Source organism: Cryptomeria japonica, chromosome 6, assembly GCF_030272615.1.
Source record: "Cryptomeria japonica chromosome 6, Sugi_1.0, whole genome shotgun sequence".
NCBI classification, from domain to species: Eukaryota; Viridiplantae; Streptophyta; class Pinopsida; order Cupressales; family Cupressaceae; genus Cryptomeria; species Cryptomeria japonica.
Genome location: NC_081410.1, coordinates 564,678,889 through 564,692,436, shown reverse-complemented (window position 1 = coordinate 564,692,436; position 13,548 = coordinate 564,678,889). Strand labels below are relative to the sequence as shown.

General features: G+C 37.6%; 1 protein-coding gene across 1 annotated transcript in view; it reads right to left on the bottom strand.

The window, feature by feature from the left end:
- Positions 1-4,336: 4,336 nt before the first annotated feature.
- The window catches only part of LOC131068049 (prolycopene isomerase 1, chloroplastic), a 76,066-nt gene continuing 66,854 nt past the window's right edge, over positions 4,337-13,548 (bottom strand). The window contains exons 11-13 of the mRNA XM_058003259.2: positions 5,142-5,252; positions 4,827-4,935; positions 4,337-4,729 (exon numbers count right to left, since the gene is read on the bottom strand). Coding sequence (XP_057859242.2) covers positions 4,656-4,729; positions 4,827-4,935; positions 5,142-5,252 — 294 coding nt within the window. The 3' untranslated portion in view covers positions 4,337-4,655. The remainder of the gene's footprint in view (positions 4,730-4,826; positions 4,936-5,141; positions 5,253-13,548) is intronic.

Sequence of the window (13,548 nt, the reverse complement as noted above, 5' to 3'; positions counted from 1 at the left end):
CTGGCAAACAGGCGCCTTGTGATACAAAAAACATTGAAAAATCGAAAAAAGTAAAGAGAAATAATTTCGTCCAATGGTGAAAACCACTTCGATGGCGCCCTGGGCAAGTACCATGGTGAAAACTGGGTCACCAGCGCCATGCGTAGAGACATTGCTCCTCCCTCCTTTAGGATTCTCTTTCATCATTTCACTTTGCACACACTCACAACCTATTCATTCATAATAAACTTACCTATTCCCATCATGGCTTGTTATTGATCTACCCAAGATTGGTTAGCCATTCATAATAAACCTCCCTTTTCACATCCCTTTCCATCCATAATAAATCAAATCCTATCTGTGGCTAAGGCAAAATCCTACGTCTAGTGATGGGTGTGGAACTGAGAACATCACATGTTTCAAGGAGTACAGTTTCTTCCAGCTTTCTTCAGTCTATCTGTGCACAATCCGCAATAAAGCAACATCTGCATCACAGATCCGCAATAAAGTTTCATCTTCTTCGCAATAAAGTATCAGTTTCATGGATTCAGTCAGTTTCAGATGAGACACAGCAGCAACAATGGGCTTCAACAAATCAAATCTTTCAACAGACTCAGACAACATATGGTTCAGTGCTATCTATCCTTTTTGTGAAAGTGAACATTGTGACCACAATCAAATAAGACTTATACAAGTGACAAGAGACACTAAACTTGAGGACTACAGTGGATGTTGGTGTCGAGTCTTGGTTTTCTTTTGATTTTATCTTTTGGTGACATGTCTTTTAGCTTTTCCAAGATGTCTTTGACTAGAAAGGCGAGGATGGGGTATCGTCACCTATTTGCATTTGCTGTCTGTGGATTGTCTCTTAGTAATGTTATGACTTGTCCAAGGATATGAGGACACTATAAGTCTAGTATGAATTGGGGCATTCCTTGTTTGTGACTGTCTTATCTCCATGCAAACGGGTACAATGACTTTCTAGGTCAAACATATGCCTCGATTGTCATAACCTACTTGCCATAATAAAGCTCAATGATGATAACGCACAAGAAGCTCTTTCACTTTCATATCTTCTGTCTTCCATCCCCCCTTCTTGATTGACTTCCATCATCCTTCTTGAGTCCGTGTAGCCTACTATCACATGACTGAGTATAATGACACACCAAAAACATTTGCATTTCATGTAGTTGCACCTACATTACCACATATAAGTATTTCATACATACATATAGATATCACAACTGTATCACATCCTGCACACAACACCTATTAGCACAATTTACATCTGCATTATCATATTCATCTGCATTACTTACATTCACATTTGCATCATGCATACACATATAAAACATAAAAAAAATAAAAAATAAAAAAAATATTGCATTGCATCATATACATATTTGCATCCATATCATAAGCATCACATAAGAACATCTCATCACATAGGTACACATGCATATAGCTGCCGCAAAGATGCATCATCTCATATATATATATATATATATATATATATATATATATATATATATATATATATATATATATATATATATATATATATATATATATATAAAGTTTCATGATACAATGATGTCAAAATCATATGGCTACAATCACCCGCAGGTCTCTACATCATTATACAAAAGGGTACAAAACTGATACAGAGGAACTCACTGATCACTCCTGCCAACACTATTGATGTCATGGTATCCCATGCCACGTGTCCCACCCTCATCTCCAGTCTTGGATCCTAGAACACTCGTCTAAGGGCATCCCTGTCTCCGTCTCGATCGTACGGAATCAGCTCCCCATCAATCGGTATCCGCATAATCCTATATACATCCTCTAAGGTGACTGTCATCTCACCCATCGGCAGATGGAACGTGCACGTCTCAGAGTGCCATCTCTCAGCCAACGCAGTCAACAAACCCATGTTTGCCTGAAACTCAGGCACATACAGCACGTGTCTCAATCCCATCTCCTCAATGGAAGCTCTATCCTGAAACGACAACTCTGGTCGCAACCTCTGTGTGGACGAGAATCTCTCCCGTGACTCCAACATAGGCAAATACTCCTGCAGTCAAACAATCAAATCATGTTAGTCATAGTGGCATTCACTGTTTATCACAAAATGCTACTCGCTATCTAAATGCACATAGCTATTTATCCTAGTGACACTCACTGTTCATCACAAAGTGTTGCTATCTATCCTAGTAGTACTCCCTGTTCATCACAAAGTACTACGTGTGTGACGCTCACTGTTCATCACAAAGTGTTACTCACATTTGCACTCCCTGTTCATCACAAAGTGCTGCTCATATTTTAGTACTCCCTGTTCATCACAAAGTACTCTATCTTGGTACTCACTGTTCATCACAAAGTGCCTTGATCTATCTTAGTCTTCCCTAGAGGACCTTCTTGAGTGTATCCTCTCAGCAGCTTATCCAATCGACAGCGTATGTTCATCACAGAACTGCCGATTTGACCTGGAAGACACAAATTCACATTTTTGAACGCAAATGCGCTTACATGACATAAACGCACATTTATTATATTACCTAGCATGCATTAATGACAACAATAAATGCATCAAAGTACGAGGAGGTTTTGTGGTACTTACTGGCTCTCCTACCTCTGTTGGCCTCTGGAATCGGTGAACGCGGTCAAATCTATGAACCAAAGCCATCGCTGCTGACTGCTCCTGCTCTATTTTCGCTCTGCAATATGCTCTTGTGAATGTGTAGATGACAATGAGGATGTATTTTCCCCCGTGGTCTATCTTATAGACTAATCCTAGCCCTCGCTTTCGTTTCCCGAGTCAGTCTTCTTTATCCCGTGACTTTGTCACCTTATCCGATCAGTCCATTCTAGCCTTTCTTTCTTATCGAGAGATTGTCTGCAATCTTTTCAAACATTTTCATCCAATCTCTCGAGGGGGCATATCATTCCCATTCTAGGGCAACTCTGTATCAGTTCATCTTATCTTCTTTGAAACAACGCGACAAGCCACATTGTCTCAAAGAGGGGCAAAATGTAGACACCTAAAATTGTCCAGTCTAATTAAATAAATATTTTATTTATTTAATTATCTAAGCCTAATTCTTCTATTAATTAAATAAATCTTTATTTATTTAATTAATTCATTTATCCTCTTCTAGCCTTATTTCTCATTTAAATAAATACATTTATTTATTTAAATTATCCTTTTCCTAAATTAAATAAATATTTTATTTATTTAATTGTCCTACTTCTTCTATTAATTAAATAAATCTTTATTTATTTAATTAATTCATTATCTTTTTCTACACATGACACATGTCATTCATCTCTTAATTCCTACACTACCTACCTCTTTCATTATTTTGGTATTTCTTATACCTACCCTCTAATCCTAGCCGACCTCTCTTTTTACACCTCTCAATCTTAACCCTCCATTTCATATTGTGTCTTCTATTTAAGAAGATGCCTCCTTCATTGTCAAACCCTAATGACTAATGACTGATTTTGGAGTACTTAGCTACATTACGATCCTACTTGCAACCACATTCCGTTCTTTGTTGAGCTCTTGTGCATATAAAAATCTGAGAGCAAATATATCAAGCAAGATCAATGGAGATAGGAAGAATGGAGATCAAAACCCTATTGGACATGTGATGGTATAATCTTTGTGATTTTTGAGTTATTTGCATTGTCTTAGGTAATCTTCATATGTTATGGTGGATCTTTGTTCATTGTTAGGCTAGGGTTTAGTGGTTGGATTCATTTAGCCTTTCAATATTGTTATTATTGTTATCCATTTTCACCATACACATTTATAATATTAATTATTCTCCCCTTTATTGTCCTTGAGTGAATCACATGAGTAGGGTGGGGGCATTACAAGTTAGTTGTTTGACAACATGATAAGGGTAAGAAAAAACAACATAAAGAAATATCTAAAATGCAAAAATTTACAAATTTTAATTACCTAAAAGTTATAACAAAAGTTGTGGAGATTTAAATTTTTTTGTTGGAGATGGCCATGAATTTTAAGGGAATACGGATTGGAGCCACTCCCATTGTTAATGGATAACATTTTTCAAATATAATTTTAAGGCCAAGCTCAATCCAAAATCTATTTGAGATTATCAGAAATGCATAAAAATTAGCTAGCTACTTTGTAGGGAGCACTTACTCCTCAAATGCTTCATAATCATTCAAAGCAACCTTAACTGAACTTTACTGGCTTGAGATAAAATTTGTGTTTAAGCTTCACGAGCCTCCTAAATCAACCACAATATGCAGAGGATTGAACAAGCTAATCATGCCCTCAAAACGCCTTCACTTACTGAGGAGAGTAGGATACAGCCACACATTAAAAATATTATTTGTTTTATAAATTTACCCAAAAATGTCACAGCCCACCTGAACTGTACTGACTTGGAACAAAACTCATGCTTAAAGCATCATGAAGCTCCCAAAGCAACTGCAATGTCCAAAGTATTGAACAAGTGAAGCATGGCCTTAAAATGCTTCACTTACCGAGGAGGAGAGAATAAAATACAGCTACACAGTTAAAAATAAATAAAAATTTCTATATAAATCTACCCATAAATATTACAGCCCACCTACTCATGCAGAGAAGGCATAAATGGAACATTTAGTTTAGGTCTAAGTTCCATTGGGAAAGCTCTTTAAGCCAATGACCTAAACCACCGCAGCATTTGTTGGAGACTTTTGTCTAAGACCTCTGATCTTTTCTCCAATCCTGAGAAAACATAATTTCATCTTTTAATTTTTGCCAACATGTCTTAGCATAATTTATCACTGATAATTCTACGCAATTATTAACCAAAAAAGCTCACCAATGTCAGCAGCCACTCGATGTGCACACATTATTCCTGAGAAAGCAACAGCTATAACTCCTTGCCCAGGAAAACAGCTATCCCCAACACAATATAATCCATCTACAGCCTGTAACATAGGATCACAAACGGAGGTTACAGATGACCAAAGACCATCATATTTAGAAGCTAAAACATCAAATACAAAATATGCCTTCTCTAACTTAAGATTCCCTTCAAATTTAGATGTAACTATACATAACCCTGATTAAACCCCCTACACAATTCTCCATGCTTCAGTAATCCTCCCCAGTTAAAAAAGTTTAAATCTAATACCGTTGTGTTAAATGGCATCCCAAGCAGCCCTTTTGGACTTTGACGAGGTATAGGTCCATAAGTTCCATCCTCACGAGCAAGGAAACGTCTATGTGTCTTAGGTGTACCAACCTGATAACATTATAAACATGATAAGATAAGTGGAAGACATCCTTACAAAATATCAATAGACAGTTCATGGGATGGATAATAAGGAAAATGTGGGCTTCACGTTCAATATTCCATGACATTAGAGCTTCTATGAACTACATGAAAATATATACAGCAAAGAAAGGTCAACAAAATGTGTCAGCCCAGACATTGAGACTAATTCGTATGCATAATTAACAGTAACATTATTAATGATAACCTTCACTTCAAGAATATAAATCATTCTAAACTGATAATCTTTCAACGCTTATTCACAACGCATGCAAGGTTTAAAAGACTGGAATTATCTCTGTTAATTTTGTGTCTTGTGTTCCTTTTGTACTGCTGCTGATTCTTTGCTGTTCTTTGGTTTTGGGCTGGTCAGGTGACCAGTTTTGTTGTTTTTGCGTGTGTCTCTATTCTGTTACGGTTATTTTTTTGTAAATGAATTTAGGACCCTCCCCTGCTTAATCAATCAAAAACACATGCAACGTTTAAAATTGTTTTTGGCTATCGCATTCAGGTGAAACAAAGAAAGTATCTGAGTGTAAATGATTTGATAAGTACTGAAAATTGGGATAACAAATCATGTTTGAATCAAGATTCCAAAAACCTCTCTACAAGAAAGGAACACAAGAACAAAAAACTACCTGAAAAGAGACTATAAAGCTCCCAATATGACTGGTGTCCAACTTAGTTCAGTTACAGACCATGAAAACAAATGCAAAGTTTTTGACTACAGATAAAAAACATATATTCCAGTCATTGGAAATGAAATCTTAATGCAGTTATATAAGCCCTCGTAATGCTAAACAAACACCTTGTAATTGTTTCATACTAGCATTTTTCTTTATTTGCACCTGCAAGCAAATGACTTTGAATTTATTCAGAACGATTGGATGGCAAGGAGTCATGTCTGTATGTACCCACCAGAAATGAATTAGAGAGGATATTTTGGGTTTGAAGACAATGAATGATTTATGATGAAGTCTCTCAACTCTTTCCCTCATAAACCGTGAAGATGGAAACAGTATGTGAATGACATCATCTTATGGTGGCAACATGAAAGGGATAGTCTTAAGGCTTTACATGCCCATCTAAATAACATGTGTAACATTCAGTTTACCATGGAATAATCCAATGGAGCATTGCCTCCCTTCCCTGGATATCTGTTAAAATGCAAACATAATGGTTCTCTGGCTAAGCAAGTATACAAGCAGGTGTCTCATACAGACCTTTATTTGCAGGCTTCTTCCCATCCAGCTAACAAGTCAGGGGTCCTCAAAACCCTTGTCACCAGAGTTTTAAATATTTCAGATTAGGAATATTCTAGTGAGATATGCACTTACCCAAGATATTCGAGTCAAATAGCTATAGGGATAGAAACATTGCCAAGGTATTTCAGAGCACAAGGAGATTCGATTCAGAGAACATTAGTGCTGATGTGTTTTTTATGCACATGCAAACACAGAATAAAATACCCAAAAGTATCTTAACCTCTCTTAAATAAAATCTCTCAAATGCTGAAGATTAGCTTGAGAATCACTTGAGAAGACTCCAAAGTTCATGAATGTAGGTCACTACATGTGGATAAGCTCAGATGGTCGATGTGATTATGCTGGAATCACAAGGGGGCTTACGTTTGAATGCCTGAATGCTTGAATCGCTAGAACTTGATCATCTGATATTTCAATCTTGTGATGCTTTTTGTCCTAAACTAACTTGAATTGAAAAAAAAAGGGCAAAAAGAAAGGGTTGAGAGAGTCTATTCTAAGACCTAGAATGTAAGAAGATGGATGAATGATTAGATAGAATCCTACTGGGCAAGGTCTCACCATCAAACTGAACAATTTGACACAAGCTCAGTGCAATCTTCTAAGGACATTTCAAAGATGTTCAAATCATTACCATCAAACATTGCTCACCATTCAAGTTAACGCATAAACAATGGATGCATAACAATTTGAATTTAAGCTCATGTCACTCCAGTTGACCATGCAAGGCACACTTACAATCAGCAAGAGACTAGTGGTATGGACTAGGCGGATTCCTCATGAATACATTCAACAAATTCCTTCATTCAATCTAATTTATTTATCATCTAACATAAAGATCCAACAAGAAACCATGCACATTGTAAAGAAACAACACACTTCACCATAATTTCAATGAAAATGGAGTTCATTTACAACTTAGGCAACAATTTCTACCTTCTCCTCCTACTCTACTCTAATTGCTATTCTATTCTCCAAAACTATATATCCTTCTATTGCTATTAACTATTAGCTAACTATTAACTATCCACTATTAACCTTTACAAATGAGAGATTTGAGCCTTTTATAATGCTCTCAATACAATTCAATGGCTCAGATCCATTTGAAATCAATGGCCAAGATTTTATAATGAAAACCCTAATTAGGGTTTGTTACAACAAACTTAGTTCTGGCCAATGAAATAATCACAACACTTTAACATAACCAATAGATGATAAGGGTAGGTGCCTCGAAGTTTGTGCCATCACGGGTGAGTCAGGTACATTGAATCAAGACGTGCTGATGTGGAACTTCTTTGATTGGTGAGTGGTGATTGGGACAATGACTAGGATTCCACCTTTATCTTGCACTTGTTGGCTTGATAGATCATCATGAAGAAAAATTTCTTGCTACTTGTTGTGACATTTTCACACATTGCCCCATTGCAAATAGGGACCCTTGCTTTTTTGCTTTTTAGGGTTTGTTTTTTGGTCTTTTAGGGTTTTGTTAGTTAGCCTTTGCATTTTGAGTGCTGTCGGGGAGATCAATAGGATAGCAAGTCCTGCTGGAGTGAAGTCCTGATCCTGAAATTTGGCTAAGTCTGGAATGTCCTGATCCTGAAATTTGACTAAGTTTGGAAACTGAAAAACCTCAAAAAACTAGATTTTGCAATATAACTCCTGGAGGTCTGAAACCACTCTCAAACATCCTGATAGAGAGTTCAAAAAGTCAAATTTCGCTCCTGTCCTTCATTGAGGATCCAGAGCGAATTTCGCTCCTGTCCCTCTCCCAAGGACCAAGGCGAAGCGCTCTTGTCCCTCACCAAGGGTCCAGGGCGAAAAGGCTTATTTGAGTCATTCCTGGCCTTGTTTGGTCAGATTGAAACATCAAAGGCATGGTGAAGGATGAAATGAGCATGATAGAGCATTCAGACTTGATCAAAGACAATGAAATGATGGAGTTTTTTGCCTAGAAGGTCAAATTCGCTCCTGTCCCTCACTGAAGGACCAGAGCGATTTTCTTTATATGCACAATTTCAAACCTTTTTTGGACATTAACTTTTATTCATAGCATTAAGTAAGGTGAAATCTTCCCTAGCAAAGGAAATTTGAGATGAAAATTGTAAAGATTTGGCCTAGAGGGCAAAAATCGCTCCTGTCCCTCATTGAAGGACCGGAGCTTGATTTTCAAATTTGCACTGTTCTTGCAGGATCAGGACAATTTTATGATTGGAAGAGATCAAGGAGGGCATGTTTTGTCCATTGAATATAATTTAAACAGTCTACAAAGGAGTAAATCAACCCAAATGACAAAAAGTGCTCCCGTCCCTCACTGAAGGACCGTGCCACTTTTTCAAGTTTCTCCTATTTGTTTGATATTTTATGGCAAAACTTGACTTGGATGGGAAGGACGAAGGATGTTTTATGCCTTGGATGCAATTAAGAGATTTAAAGAACAAAAGGGTACGCCAAGATGTCAAAAGTGCTCCCGTCCCTCACTGAAGGACCGTCCCACTTTTCCAAAAGTGCTCCCGTCCCTCACTGAAGGACCGTCCCTCTTTTCTAAAAATACAAATTTCTTGCAAAGGCAAGGCAAGTTGCGTGATTGAAATGAATGAAAGAGGGCAAGATTCATCCATTGAAGATAATTTGGAAGACTAGCAAAGGACGAATTGGCTTAAAAATGAAAAAGTGCTCCCGTCCCTCACTGAAGGACCGGAGCTTGAATTCCGAATTTGCATTATCCTCGCAAGATTTAAATAATTTCGCGATTTGAGGAGGACAAGGGAAGTATGTTTTGCTCGTTGAATATAACTTAAGTGGCTTACAAAGGAGAAAATCGACCCAAGTTGCAATAGGCGCTCCTGTCCCTCTCCCAGGGACTAGGGCGATTTTTATAGGAAGCTCCTGTCCCTCTCCAAGGGACCAGAGCGATTTTCTCACAAGACAAATTTCTGGCAAAGGTAAAACAAGTTTCATGTTTGAGATGAATGAAGGGAGGCATAATCGGTCCATTGAAGATAATTTTGAAAATTAGCAAAACATAAGTGAGCTCATAATTGCCAAGGCGCTCCTGTCCCTCTCCAAGGGACCAGAGCGAAGTTATCAACATTCATTATTTTTTGCCTTATTTTAGCAAATCGCACTAGATGCCAAGTTCGCTAAAAAGCTTCGAAATATTTTAAAAATTTTAATTAAATTGGCATTTAATGAAAAACGCATAGCATTTAATAATTAATTTTAAGCCTTGGAAAATCGTTTTTTATTAATTGAGGCATTTGAAATTAATTATTATTAAATTAAAATTAAAAGATGAAGCGCTTGAGGTATTATTTTTATTCATTTTATCAAGTCGGCCTCTTCTTTTTTTTTTTTCTTTTTTTTTTTTGGCCTTTATTTGCAAGGTCGGCCTCATGGGTAAGTGGAAGGTGAGCGCTCTATATATTGGAGGTGTTTTTTCACAATTCAAATCATTCTTGCATTATCTCTCATGCGAACTTGAAGAGCAATTTGAAGAGGGCGAAATTCATCTTGAAGGCTATTGGAGAGGAGAATTTCTTGCTAGATTGGAGGATAATTTCCAGATTTTTGAAGACATTTGAAGGCGAATTTCCAGATCTTGAAGAAGCTAAAGGTGGTGGAGTTGATGCTTGTGAAGACTAAAGGGGGCGCATTTTGCTAAAGGGAGTCTTGATCTACATTTTGCCTAGCGAATTCTCCTATTTTTGCATCATTTTTTAGAATTAATTCCCAAGTGGAGGTGTCAAGATGGCGACTCCCAAGCTCGAGAGATCTACAAGTCGGAAGACTCTCCTCAAGGAAAATCAAGCCAGATCAAGGACGATCAAGCAAGGACAAGGGCGACCTCCTCCAGCCTAGCATCGACAAGGACGACCTTCTTTGGACTAACGTCATCAAGGGCGACTTCTCCAATCCAGTATTCCAAGGCGAGGTACATCAATCATCCTGCACATCGAGGACACAAGAAGTTAGAACAAGGGTTCGTTGAAGAAGCAGATAGTTCCAGATGAATTAATTAAAGCTAGCTTCTCAACAACATCAAGTTGAATATCTACCAAGTTACAAGTGTCAGACGAGGTGGCATCCTAGTCATCACTTCTCCAGTCAGTGTGGTCCACCTCAGCATTTCCAGATTCAATCTACCTAACTCATGGAAGGTGGCACAAACTCCGATGTACCTACCCCGGCTATTCATTGGTGGAATTTTCCAGAGAGGACATGTGTCCAAGCAATACAATTTTATCATTGGTCAAGCATTAAATGTTATGTAATGGTTGTAACAAACCCTAATTAGGGTTTTCATTATTGAATCTTGGCCATTGATCTCGAATTGATCTAAGCCATCAAATTGTATTGAGGGCACTATATAAGCCCTGGCATTTCATTTTGTAAAGGCAATAGTTAGAATAGTTAGGAATAGTTGGAAGCAGTTAGAAGCTAGTTGATAGAATAGCAATTAAAATAGAGTAGAGAGAGAAGGCAAAGATTGTTGCCAAGATGTTGTTGTAAAAGACTTGTAACTTCATTGAAGAAATGGTGAAATTTATGGGTCGATTCGACAATTTGCGTGGTCTCTATACTTCTCGTATTTGATTTCATGTTATTAGATGAGTGGAAGAAATGTGCTTGATTGATGGTGAAATTCGTATATCCATACTACTAGCAGTTTGTTGATTGCAGACTTGCCTTGTGTAGTCAACTGGAATCATTCAGCTTAAGCTTAACTTCAGTTGTCGCTTCTTCATTGATATGCATCAACCTGATGGTGTCTATGCCTGTAGTGATGATTTGAACATCATAAAGCTTTCCTTCGAAGATCGCACTAACCTTGTGGAGATGTTCCTGTGATGTCAAAACAAGACTTAGTTAGAATTTCATCAAAGATCAATCATTGCTCCTACATTCCTTAGTATTAGGATTAGATTCTCTCCTCGCCCTCGTCTTTTTTCCTTTTTTCAAGTCAAAGCTAGTAAGATCTTGTGTTCCAGCAAATATTCAAAGCAAATTAGACATTCAATCATCAAATGTAAGTCCCCTTGTGATTCCAGCAAATCACATCATACCACAGAGAGCTTATCCACACGTAGAGACCCTACATCGAAGAACCTTGGAGTCATCCTGATTGATCCTTTTTCGCGATATCTTCAGCAATCAGAGGCTTTACTCAAGAGAGGATAAGGTACCTTTAGGTATTTTATTCTGTGTTTGATAGTGTACAAAATACACGTCAACACTACTCAACATTATCCAGCTTTCGCGATGATAATGATGATCTTCTAACTTTGATTAACTCTTCTGAAAGTATGTTCTTGAATGCTTCAATCATGGAGGTGCAAGGTATAGATATTGTCTTCCTCTTAATTTTGAAGTATCGGTGTGCCTTAGAACGAACTTTTGATGTCACCACTGTCTCTCTCCTTCGGAATTCCTTCTCTTGTGACTCCCTTCATGTCATTGATGTCGTAGATCATGTCTTTGTGTAAGTGAATGCTTCTTGTGTGATCTCCTTATTTCTTTCTTCATCTCCTGCAAAACAAACAAGCGAGTATCAAGTACACTTGATATATAGATTTAATAAGAGCATATGAAGAGAATTCGCCCTCATGAGGGGACACTTGAAGTTGTTTTTTTCACTCTTAAAGAGGAGCTCTTGAAGTTTACTCCACCCTTGATGTTCATTAAGTTGCCCTTGTCTTTTGAACTTGCTCTCCTCCATTTTCTTGAACTTCACTCATACCTTTGGATTCTTGAACTTCACTCAATTCCCTCCATACATGAAGTTTGCTCATGTTATTGAATTCATGAAGTTGAGATTCGCTCATATAGGTTTGATCATGAAGATCGCTCATATAGGTGTGCACATGAAGTATGTGAAAATCACAACTCGTGAAGCTTACTTGTCTTGCTCAACTCATGAAGTTCACTCCAATCTTCCAAATCATGAAGTTTGGCCTTGTGATGTTGAAAATCTTTCATGTAAGTTTAAATATGAGGATGAAAATCACTCCAAGTGGCGTGCATGTGAAGTTCGTTTGTCTCACCTTGCTTATTAAGTTCGCTCCAATTTTCAAACTCATGAAGTTCATTTCAAATTCTCAACTTATGAAGTTCGCACTTGATTTCTAACTCGCGAAGTTTGCTTGTGTGAAATTCACTCCAAATATCTCAAACATGAAGTTTGCTCCAAATGTGCAAGTCATGAAGTTCGCTCCAAATTGTCAACTCATGAAGTCGCTCCAAATCTTTCAAACATGAAGTTCGCCCCAAATTCTTAACTCGGGAAGTCACTCCAAATGTTGAGTTCATGAAATTTGTTTTCAAATTGAATCAATTCAAGGTTAAATGCTATCAATCATCCTTCATTCCTCTACTCTCAATTTCACTCATGTAGGCTTGAAGGTGAAGTTCGCTCCAAATTCCCAGTTCATGAAGTTCGCTCCAAATTCCCAGTTCATGAAGTTCACTCCAATTTGCCAGTTCATGAAGTTCGCTTCAAATTGTAAACTCATGAAATTCAAGTTCGCTCCAATTTGCCAATTCATGAAGTTTGCTTCAAATTGTAAACTAATGAAATTCAAGTTCACTCAAAATCCTCAAGTCATGAAGTTCGCTCCAAAAAGTGAAGTCATGAAGTTCGCTCCAAAATTGCAACTCATGAAGTTCGCTCCAAAAGTGCAAGTCATGAAGTTCGCTCCAAAAGTGCAACTTATGAAGTTCGCTGATGTGAAATGATCCCTGAAGTTTTCTTCAAAGTAGACGTTTTCAAACCTCTTTCATTTCTCCATCATGAAATTCGCTCAGGCTCCTTCAAAGGTGGAGTCCCTCCAAATTCTCAACTCCTGAAGTTCGCTCCAAATGCTCAAGTCATGAAGTTCGCTCCAAATTGTTAAGTCATGAAGTTCGCTCTCCTGACCTTGAGGGTGAAGTCTCTCCTAAGGTTGAGCTTATGAAGTGGATTCCAAATCAAAACTAAACTCTCCCTTGCTCTCTTTAACTTACTTTCT